The sequence below is a fragment of the Condylura cristata genome, unplaced genomic scaffold (assembly GCF_000260355.1).
Source record: "Condylura cristata isolate star-nosed mole 26May11 unplaced genomic scaffold, ConCri1.0 scaffold00029, whole genome shotgun sequence".
NCBI classification, from domain to species: Eukaryota; Metazoa; Chordata; class Mammalia; order Eulipotyphla; family Talpidae; genus Condylura; species Condylura cristata.
Window position 1 is genome coordinate 25,321,243 of NW_004567130.1, and position 12,120 is coordinate 25,333,362.

Here is a 12,120-nt window from a genome sequence, read left to right on the forward strand (position 1 = left end):
GTAGAGTGGGGAATGGGATCAAAAATGGAGGGGTAGGGAGGGAAATGCACGGGACTATGGTGGTGGCACACGGGTGACCTGGTGATGGGAAACCCGCGGGGATTACAATCGAGATGGAAAAAAAAATGTGCAAAATGATGTAAAAATAAACTTTGTAATAAAAAAAAAAGTGCTATCTAGGAAAAAAAAAACTAACACTTGATAGCTGGCAGCTGGCTACAGAGATGAAGCATTAATGCACTTAATGTTTAAATCATTTAAACATTTAATGATTCAAATCAAAGAAGAAATTTGATAAAATGAGATGAGGACACACCCTCCAAAAACAGAGGGGCAAGCAGTGTTACAGATAAATGTAGATGTGTAATTAGATGTGTGTTATATATATGTATACAGCATATACAGTGTTTTATATATGCATATAGCAATACAGGCTACACCAGGAAACAAGAAAGAACTTAAAGAAACAAACTAATCTCCCATCTTGAAGAAGAAAAGATGGGAAAAAATCCACAGGAGAAAGAAAATAATAATTCAAGCAGAAATAAATGAAACAGAATTTAAAAAACAGCCCAATTGATAAATGAAACCAAAATCTGGTTCCTTGAAAAGATGAACAAACAGACAAACCTCTAAATAGGCTCACAAAGAAAAAGAGGGATAAAACTCAAGTGAATAGGATCACTACTGAAAGAGGACAAATTACAATAGACACAGCAGAAATCCAGAAGATAATTACTATGAACATTTACATGCAAATGAGTTTAACAATCTAGATGAGATAGACAAATTCTTAGAATCATGCACTCACCCAAGGTTGAATAAAGAAGAGAGAAAACTTAAACAAACCAATTAGAAGGAAGGAAATTAAAACAGTAATAAAAATGCTCTCAAAAAAGCAAAAGCCAGGACCAGATAGTTACACAAGTGTGTTCTAACTAATGTTCAAAAGTAAACTAATGTTTGTCCTCCAAAAATTGTTTCAAAAATTGAGGAAGAAGGAATACTACCGAACACATTTTACAAAGCCAAAATTATACTCACACAAAAACCAAAGAGAATACACACAAAAATTAAAACTATACACCAAGCTTATAATAATCTCCTACCAAAGTACAATGAGTCCCACACCAGTGAACAAGATAATAAAATCCTCAATAAAATGTTCGCAAACTGAATACAACCATGCATCAGAAGGACTATACAACAAAACCAAGTGAGATCTATTTCAGAGACACAAGCATGGTTCAATATCTGAAAATGAATTAAAATAATTCACCACATCAATACAAAGAAAAAGAAAAAATGATATGAACATATAATTAGTGCCAAGAAATCATGTGACAAAATTCAACATCCATTTATGATGAAGGCCCTTGAATAATCTCAGAGAAAAGGAACATAACATTAAAAAAGCTATATACAACAAGCCACAGCTAACATCATTCTTAATGGTGAAAAATTGAAAGCCTTTCCAGTAAGGTCTAGAATAAGACAAGGATGACCATTTTACCACTGCATTTGACAATAATACTGGAAATCTGAGTTAGTTAAGAAAAAGACATAAAAGAATCAAAATTGGGGAGGAAGAAGTAAACATATCATTACTTAGAGATGGTATATTAATATACAGAGAAGACACTAAAAAAATGGAAAAAATAATTAAAACAATAAACCAGTTCAGTAAAATAGCAGATTACAAAACCAAGAAACAAAAATCAGTAACCTTCCTATGCAAACAATCTCAATAGAAAGAAATAAGAAAATGGTCCCATTTCAAATTGTACGAAAAATTCATAAACACCTGCAATTAAATTAAACAAAAGAGGTGTAAAACCTATAGAAGAAAAAAATTATGAAACATTGTTAAAGGAAATTAAAGACGACACAAAGAACTGGAAAAGACATTGTCTGCTCATAGATAAGAAGCAACATTATCAAAATGGTCACCCTATCAAAAACAATTTACAGATTCAATGCAACTTTAAAAAAGGGGGGGGAACCATGGCATTCTGCAAAGAAACAGTACAAATATGGCTGGAATTCATATAGATTCACACAAATAAAATATCTAAAGCTCTCCTGACCACAAAGGGGAAGAATGGAGGTATCATGCTCCCTTACTTCCAACTACAAAGTCTTAATAATAAAAAAAAACAGCATAGCATTGGAACAAAAACAGACATATGAACCAATGGAATAGAACTGAAAGCCTGGAAATAAAACCACACAGATATGATCAACTAATCTATAACAAACTAGCAGACAATATAATCACTGGAAAATGAAAGCCTCTTCAATGAAGGTTTCTGGGGAAACTAGACTATCATGTGCAAAAGAATGAAGCTAGACAACTATCTCTCTCACACCATACACAAAAATAAAATCAAAATGGATTAAAAAAAAAACTTGGGTGTAAGACACAAAATCATAAAACACACAGAAGAAAGCATTGTCAAAACACTCCATGACTCTCAGAAACATCCTCAATTGTGGAGAAAACACAGAAAACAGAAGTAGCTGGGAGAACTACATCAAACTAAAAATCTTCTCTACCACAAGAGACGGCAACCTAAACACAGAAATACCCTACTGACGGAGAAAATTACTGCACACCATATATCTAATAAGGGACTGATCTCAAAGATCAACAAAGAATTTACACAACTCAACAAAGCCAAAGCAAACAACCCAATCAAAAAATAGCAGAAAAGCTAAAAACACACTTCTCCAAAAAAGAAATGCAAACACCCAAGAAGTATATGGAAAAAATGATCAACATCACTTATTATCAGGGAAATGCAAGTCAAAACCACAATGAGATATCACCTTGCACCTGTGAAAAATTTTAAAAACAGAAAAAAAATAATGCTGGAGAGAATGTGGTTAAAAAGGAACCATCTGGGCCCTCCCTGGTGGTGCAGCGGGTTAAAGCACAGCTCTGAGAAGCTAAAGCCACTTCAGCATGAGTTCAATACCCACCCTGGAGGTGACCCACAGGGCCCGGCAGACCTCTCCTGACCCGCCCACTGCTCCCCTCAGAAGTGTACTTCGTCAGTCGGCCTGTCCTGCTCCCCACTCTGTCTCTGGTGAATCCTCTCACCACCCCTGCACCTCTGGCCTGTACCCAGTTACAAATAAATAAATCTTTAAAAAAATAAATAAATAAAAAGGAACCATCTTACACTTTTGGTGGGAATATAAACTGGTGCAGTCTCTGTGGAGAGATGTGTGAAGGTCCCTCAAAACACTAAAAATGGAACTACCAGGTGATCCAGTAATTCCACTCCTGGAACTATACCCAAAGGACACAAAAACACTAATTCAAAAAGAAACCTGAGCTCTATGTGTACCGCAGCCCTATTTACAATAGCTAATATAGAGAAACAACCTCAATATCCTGAAACAGATGAATGGACCAAGAAGATGTGGTCTAAATACACAATGGAATACTACTCAGCAGAAGGAAAGGTAAACTCGCGTCAAATGTGTCAACATGGAGGGCACTTGAAGGGATGATGCTATACAAAATCAGTCAGAAGGAAAAAGTAAATATTGGGCCGTCTCACTTACATGCAGAATACAGAGAGACAAAAGAAAGGGTTAGGCAAAAGACCAAACGTGCAAGCTGATATTATACCTGAGGCATACAGGAGGGGACGGGGTAGCAAGGAGTTAACACAAGGGAGAGAAGAACACAAGGGACTGTGGAGATGGATCATGCGTATTATGGCTGTGGAAGAACTACCAGGACTACACCTGAGGAAGAAATCAAACCCTGTCCCAAAATTAATAGGATGTGAGAAAACAAGAAACATAATTAAAATAAAAAACAAAACAATGTTCCATTCAGTTTATCTGATTACAATTCTCATTCTTCTAGCTAAAACAATACACCTAGAGAATTGCTAGGACAATAAGAAGGAAATATGTTCAGCCATATTCACTCACATTTCTGAAACTGTCAGAAGTGTCCCACATGGAGAAATCTACTATGGCGCTGACTGATGTACTATGGCTGTCAATAAAGGCAAGGGAGCCTTACTCAGGGTGCCATTAAAAATGCACCCTTCATTCTCTCCTCGTATCGAAAGTGCACGTGCTGCAGGTCCCATCTCTTTCACAAAGCCTCACCCTAAATCCAGCCAACTCCTGACCATCCCCAGCACCTGTTATTAATAGTATCTATAAGACATGAAGACGAATTCAAATCTAGTCACTGGGGTTACATAATAATTTCTCTTGTAGGTTGGCACAGCAGCTTCTTTTCTTATTTATACTCCTGCTGAGATGGAGAAACTGAACTGCCATCAGGTCAAGAAGGGGGCGCAACACTGAAAGAAGTTGGTGCTCACTCTTTTAGCTCCCAAAGTTCTCCGCAAGTGGCCGCTCTACTACATGTTACCGGAGTCGAGAAAATTCTCTCCCATCATCTGCCTCAGGTGGAATTTAGATTCTGAACATGACCAAAAGTCTTTTCTTTATTTTTATAAGGATAAGTTTTACTTTTCATAGATAATCATGAAACAATCATGCCAAACATCCCTATCATCAATTCCTGTGAAATAGGAACATTCCAGCCATTAAAACCAATACCCAAAAGAAGGAATACCCTTCTTTAAAATATGGAGTCCAAAAGAATCTCAATATCATCAGATGCTATAAACATAAAGTCCAAATAAATAACTCTTCAACATCATGATTAGATGTTGTGCACTCCAATGTACAACTAATCAAAAGTAATTTTCCTAATACATAATCTAGCAAGGTCAAGGCTCATTAGCCTATTTATATTTTCCTCTTATTATGTCGTTGGAGTTTTTTCAAGTTATTTACTATTGGGCTAAAAGCAATTTTAAAATAAAGGGTTTTATTGTTGCATTCTTTGATTTGACTGGATAGTCTCCACAAATAGTTATAGGAATAACATCTTCAAAAATAATAAATCTTTCAACATCTAAAACAAATCCAGGTTCCACAAAATCTTGTTAGTTTAATTACAGCTTTGTATTTTAATGTGGTTTTCTATGTAAACACATTTTTAAAACTTGCAATAGGAAAGTATTCTATTAAAAACAGATGTTAAGTTAAAAGTTACTAAGTACCAAGTGTATATTATGTATCTCTGAAACAAATCTAAACTGGCTTATTACAAGATATTTGGTATTTCAGACATTATGTTAGGTCTTTAGTGTAAAAGACGAATGTAACTGTCCAAATCAACCAAAACACATCCTTGTCAGCTATGACAGGGAAAACTGTTTCCAATGTCAAAAGCTGGACTGGTTACATCCAGTCATTCAATCATCCTGTGAACTACATCCATGGAGAACAATAAGATATTTTTTAAAATCTAAAAATGAAACTTACAATAAATACATAAAAGTGTAGGAGTCACAGGTAGAATATATACTCCCTTTTCCTTTTCAGATAAATTAAAATTATAGTAGCAGAAAAAATCTATAATATGTCATTATATATTTTCCCAACACCCAACCTATTAGGAAGCTCTTCAGTGGTAATTATTACAGTATTCATATAAGAATGTTTATCAATATTGCATAGTAATATACAGGAACATTTAAATGATTGCTTCTTTCCCCACTGCTATTTTTACATTAAAAAAGAGGTTAGTTCAGCAAGCACAAAGGAAAGATTGAACAGAACATCAAATGTCTAGTTCCTTAACATTTATATCTGAACTAAATGGGGATTCTGATGAATCCTTTTGATTTTTCCCCTTATAATACGTAGCAAATTTAACTCTCTATTTTTCTAGTTTCCAGAAACTAAAGCCCAACAAATACTTAGCTATCATGACTTGTTTTTCTCCTCCATTCTTTGGGAAGAGCATTTGAATCTGATAAACAGAACAAAAGAGATTAACTTTTCTTGTATGAAAAAGTCATACAACACGAGTTGTATGTTAGTTTTATATTTAAAAAGTAACACAGATTCTTCTTATTTGCTCTTGTGAATGCGTGTGCGGATTTACATTTGGGTTGCATTTTCCTTAACAGGTCTTTGAAGCACAACCAGATATCATTTACATAAGGTATATCTTACAGGCATGGTTCCCCTTTCTGTCACGGGGCGAACAAAAGGCGTCAGCGTTTGACACCCGTGAAGCTACGCATGGTGGCTTGTTCCCCACCAGCACCGCGCTCCATGCAAGCAGAGTTTCATTTTACCTTGTACAGAAGCTTATGTGAGTCTAAAGTTCACATCACACAGACAAACTTTTACTTAATTGAGTCAACGTCATGTTTGGTAGCATCATAATTTATGTAACTGTCAAAATCTGTTAGAAGATCCACAAAAAAATTTTAAAAGTATCCCCACAGAATTTCATAAGCATAACTAGTCACTTAAATATTGACCATATATTAAAAACCATCATTTAAATAAAATATACTTATACTCATGTAATATATTTCACAACTACACTCCATATTTAATTATTAGGAACAAGCCTTGGAGATACGGGACTAAATTCTGAACAAAAGTACTGTCTTTTGCTAACTTGGGGACGTTGTTTACTTCTTTTACAACTCGGCTTTCTGTGGAGTTGGTGTCTACCTCATAAGATTACATGGAGTGCGTGATCTCAGAACAGAGCTAAAAAGCAAAGACGATCCCATGGTATTTAAAGTACAACATTCACCTGTGGTTTCCCTGAGAATTTCACTGTTGACACGTCATAATGACCACTGCTGGTGCTAGAACTACTGTGCCTACTACTATGGTCTACTGGACCATATTTGCTTATGACTTGGTTAGACCGTGGATCCACGCAAAACTGCCATTGTAGGCAACACATACTCGAAATCGTTCCAAGTAAATTCTTTCATTTTCCTACTCATACACTTGAAACTTAATCTTTTTTTAACTGAAAGACGCTGAGGTGACGTAGAATCATTATCAATACTAATAATCACTTATTTAGCCTGCAACAGAAAGGAGAGTCGGTTAACCGATTACGAGCTCTGCAACATGGCCCAACTGCAGGTATACTGTGGATGTTTTCAGCGTGGCCATCAATGAGATTGCTTTTTCTGTTTTCTCTTGATGCCTTAAAAGCTACTGTTGCTGTGTTGTGAGCAGATTAATATTTAATTCTAACGTATTAGTATCATATTCACTTTGTTAAGGAGAACGTAGGAAGCCAAGCAAGGAAAAAGTCTATACAGTGTCTCCGTTTATCTTTTTATGTTTTAATACTTCCAAATAAAAAAGGATAAACTAAGAAGTCATCAGACAGCATGAAAAGAACATGATGTGTTTTGTCTGCGGTTCCTTGAAGAAAAACTGATTTAGAAATTTGAGATATTCATCATTACATTAGGCTTCAAACACTCCTCTTCCTTAAGCCAGACAACTCTGTGCACTGAAACGTCTCTTCCAAAAGAGTAAAAAAGCACAGTCACCTCATTCAATACCAGTGTGTTCACTCAAGCTTACACTAAGGAAAATAAATCACAGACAAATTATTTGACTAGTTTTAATATTTAAAGACAAGAAAATTTTATGGAAGCTTTTGGTTTCTACTGTATGTGACTTGCTTGAAATATGTTCATAAACAAAGCATTAAAAGCCATTCACTCCAGGCCCTCCCTGGGCACAGCAGGTTAAGGCACTATGAAGCGATCGCAGCCACTGCAGCACGAGTTCAATCCCTGGCCAGGGAGTGACCCACAGGGTGTGGCAGACCTCTCCTGACCCCCCCACTGCTCCCCTCAGCAGTGTGTTTCAGTCCTTCTGCCTGCTCTGCTCCCACTCTGTCTCTGGTGAATCCTCTCAACCCTCTGCAACTCTGGCCTGTACCCCAGTTCTATATGCATAAATAAATAAATCTTTTTAAAAAATAAATCGTTTTTTTAAAAAGCCATTCATTTCACTGAAAAATTAACCAAGGTACCACAATGTCTGCACATACAGTCAGTGCACATTCCCATTAAAAGGGAACTATATGGGCCCTCCCTGGTGGCTCAGCGGGTTAGGATGCAGCACTTCAGGTTAGCTGCAGCCACATCAGTGCGAGTTTGATCCCCGCCCCGGAGGTGACCCTCAGGGCGCAGCAGACCTCTCCTGATCTGCCCGCTGCTCCCCTCAGCAGTGTTCTTCATCTATCTGCCTGTTCTGCTCCCCGCTCTGTCTCTGGTGAATCCTCTCACCACCCCTGCACCTCTGGCCTGTACCCCAGTTCTGTATACATCAATAAATCAATCTTTTTTTAAAAAGGGAACTATATGAATACATTTTCCTGAGACAAAATTTTAAACGTCTAAAGTAGATAGAATTAATATATTTTTCTGCCAAATACAGCAAAATTAAATAGACGCAGTTTTCTTCAGTAATGTATCACTTCACGGCAGATTCTTTTCTCTTTCTTACATACAAGAAAAAGTATTTTTATTCCTATGAAAATAGATATGAAATGCAAAACTTATCAGCAAGACCGAGGCCAAGGACAAAGTGAATGAGCTGACGGGGATTCACGAAGGCCGCTCCAAGCAAAACCTCACGCCGGTCCGCACAAGTGTCGCCAGCCAAGTGCAAATACAGCGCTGGCGAATCTCCTCCCACAGCTTATGAAACACCTCAGGGGCAGGGTGAGGCGACTGGTGGAATGATGCTCACTACACCTACATCGTTCATGTGCAAAAAATGGCATGCCATGTCTTAACATTATGACGACGTAGCTAGAACTGGGGTGCTGGGGTACTGGGGTGCTGTGTCCTACAATCTTGGGCAGCAAATCATCTTTCTTATCTGAGTTCATGTAACAGAAAAAAATGGTAATGGGAGGTGGGGAGGGCTGGTCTGCTTTCTGAGAACCTCAGCGGTGGACACGAGGCACATATGTATCAGATGAGCCACGTCCGCCCTCTTGTCAAGCAGCTACCTGATGGCCACCTTCTCCTTGCTGACTGCACGTTCCGCTCACAGTCGCTGCCCAGACAGCGCTCCCACATCTGATTCCTCCATGAGAACAGGTAGGGAGGCTCAGTCTAAGTTTGTGATGTGCAAATACATTTACAATGATAATTTTATTATTTACCTCTATCAGAGAAAATCGATTTTCTATTTATCATTACACACTGCTACCTTCACTGTGCTGATTACCGTGAGGCGAATAATTTTGGGTTTTTAATCATCAATGGGCATAGTAGCTGATGTTTGTAAAGTCCTCCTCAGTCAGCCTGTTTTCCAAATAAATATTTACTCAGTGCCTATCATATGACCAATTTTTCATAGCCAATGAACTTACGTCACCAGAGGCCAGTTAAAACACAACATCGGTGCCCTCCCTGGTGGCGCAGCGGGTTAAAGCGCAGCACTGAGAATCTAAAGCTGCTTCCGCATGAGTTCAATCCCCGCCTGCCCCGGAGGTGGCCACAGGGCGCGGCAGACCTCTCCTGACCCGCCCGCTGCTCCCCTCAGCAGTGTACTTCTTCCCGCTCTGTCTCTGGTGAAGCCTCTCGCTGCCCCTGAGCCTCTGGCCTGTACCCCAGTTCTGTATGCACAAATAAATCTTAAAAAAAAAAACACAACATCGGGTTCTGAAACATTCAACTACATTCTGTTAGGGCTTAAAGCACCGCAGAGTAACAGAAACATTTGTGGTGAGACTCAGCTAGAGGGTCCAGACTGCTCTTGGCAGCGCGGTCTGGTGGGAGATCTTTGCTCTGGAATAAGGAATTCGGGAACACATCTAGTTACCTTCCGGGGCAGAGAAAAAATTCAAAGGATCATCCATTGGTCACCACTCATCTAGGGAGACTGGGTCAGGATAGACCTAGAGATTTGGGGTCCCCCTTCTCTCTGTTCAAGACTGTGCTTCACAGAACTCTCTTACACGTGCTTTTCCCTTCCCGCAAAACGTAACAAACGTAGTCTCTTCCCAGTTTCAGGGAGAAAGATCAGTTTCAACAGTAAAACCTTTCACTGGGGCTCACTATTCTAGGGTTTTACTATATTTTCTTGAATGTGATACCCTACTGAGGTTTATGACAACACCATTTCCGGATTAAGACCCTTGGGTACATCATTTTAAAAATATTGCTTGGAAATTATTTTCTCCAAATGCACTTCTTATGATTCACAGACTAGGTCAAAGGATCTGACGCTGAATGGATATGCAAGAACTAAAGATGAGCCTTCCTCCCCTACAGCAAGGACAGGGACTGTTTAGTTTCTAAAAAGCTCCCAGTTTAGTTAGAAAACAACAAAATGCCAAACACATCATCGGTTACTAGCCACTAGGTGCTTGCTCACTACTTTTTCTTTGCCCACTTGCTATTTATTTCCATCCATACATCTTAAATTCTGCAAAAAAGCAGTTGCTAAAATTTGATTAATATGTACCACGGTGGTACACATAAAATAGGACATTAACATGTAGAGACGATTGTTCTGTCTGGGGTAGACTCACTGAAACAACTGTTCTGAAATTCTAATATTTGCTGTATGTTTAAGGGCTGCGGAAGTTTCCGTCTAGAAAATAATTTCAAAGTTTTTTCCCCCCACCCCAATGAAAATTCACACTAAAACTTTTTCACTGTTTAATTTTAGAAAAAACACAAGTACTCACTTGTTTGGCCTTGGTCTTTGTGATGGTGTCAGAAATGGGTTTCTTCCTTTCTTTTACAGCAGTTTTAGAAAACAATTCCTCAAATTCATGACAATCTATGGATGGTTCTTCAATTTTTTCCCAAATAAGAGAAGTACTAGAGTCTCTCAAGCTAAGCAAAAAAAAAAAAAAAAAAAAAAAAAAAAAAAAAAAAAAAAAAAAAAGGAAAAAGCCATCAAATCAAACTACAAGATATCATGATAAGCATAAGCAGAAAGGACAGAAGGCAGAAGAAAGATGAGAAAATCAGGAAGCACACGTGGACGGAAGGGCGAGGGGAGAAGATAAGGTAAGGAGAAAGCCTCTGCTTTAAGCCCACCATTTATTTTACCAACCTGAAGAGAAAAATAAAATAGCGGCAATATATAACTGACCATTTGCCTATAAATAGTAATTTCCAGGAATTTGCAGCTATCAAGTCAATGTATACAAACACTTTTAAAAAAAAAAAAAACTCCCTGTTATGAGCTATAAAGGCAGGAAATATTTGATAGCCATAATCCGAGTTGACTCATCGATGCCTATTATTCCTGGTCATTCTACAGCCTAGATGTCCTCCTGCATCCCCCTACTATGCCATCAGCTCATTATCATTTGAATTCTTAGTAATAACATGATTGTACAATCACTAAAAAGGATAAACCTGGTTTTAAAGAAAACGGCAAAAGGATACAACATACAAAACCTATCTGAATGCGTCTCGGATACAGTATGAAGGATGCGTCAGCGTATATGCAACATGGCAACCTCAAAGGAGAATGAGCTGAAAAGTTAGAAGTACTCAAAACTGAAGACTTCTTCCCCCACTATGACTCATGAAGAGAATATCAGAAATGAAATAATGACTTACTTACAACAGCATGCCACGGTACACACACACAAAAATCAAGGAGTCAACATATTAAAAAAGAAGTCCAGCGACATTCTTAACTGTTTTTTTCTTCTACCAGTGTATTCCACAGCCATCTCTCACAGCACAGCTCAGGCACCAGGGAGCATATTCTAGGCAGAAGTAACGTGCCATCAACACCCCGAGGGGAAGCATTGCTCCCAACTATGATTTTCTGACATCACACATATTGCCAATCATCTAGAGAGTGCCATGAAATTTTCAAAACTAAATTATTTCACATATTTGATACAGATTTGTTTTTCGCATAGCACATTTCTGAAGAAAAAAACTACTGCAAAGAAAATGGCAGAGTAAAATAAGACCGTGCCTTCAAAAGGATGCAAAAAACATGTACCTTCAAGACTCAGCTTGTCTAAGAATTTGATTTGCACGATAAGCTGTTTGTCAGAAATGGAAAATGAAATAATAAGCACAAAGAGTGGATTTTCATATAGAAAATATTTGGCTACAAACGTCTCTGCTTATCTGTCCTCAATCGTTTCCGGGAGGTACCTAAGTGTAGTTTCAATTATCCGGACAAGTAGCAATTGGGCAACTTGGCACACATATTGGAAATGCATCGCTCCACCTGTTA

At 38.0% G+C, this 12,120-nt stretch overlaps 1 protein-coding gene across 1 annotated transcript in view; it reads right to left on the reverse strand.

The window, feature by feature from the left end:
• The window catches only part of FMN2 (formin 2), a 108,923-nt gene that overhangs the window by 64,044 nt on the left and 32,759 nt on the right, over positions 1–12,120 (reverse strand). Inside the window, exons 5-6 of the mRNA XM_012730879.1 lie at positions 11,484–11,491; positions 10,595–10,745 (exon numbers count right to left, since the gene is read on the reverse strand). Of these exons, the coding sequence (XP_012586333.1) occupies positions 10,595–10,745; positions 11,484–11,491 (159 nt within the window). The remainder of the gene's footprint in view (positions 1–10,594; positions 10,746–11,483; positions 11,492–12,120) is intronic.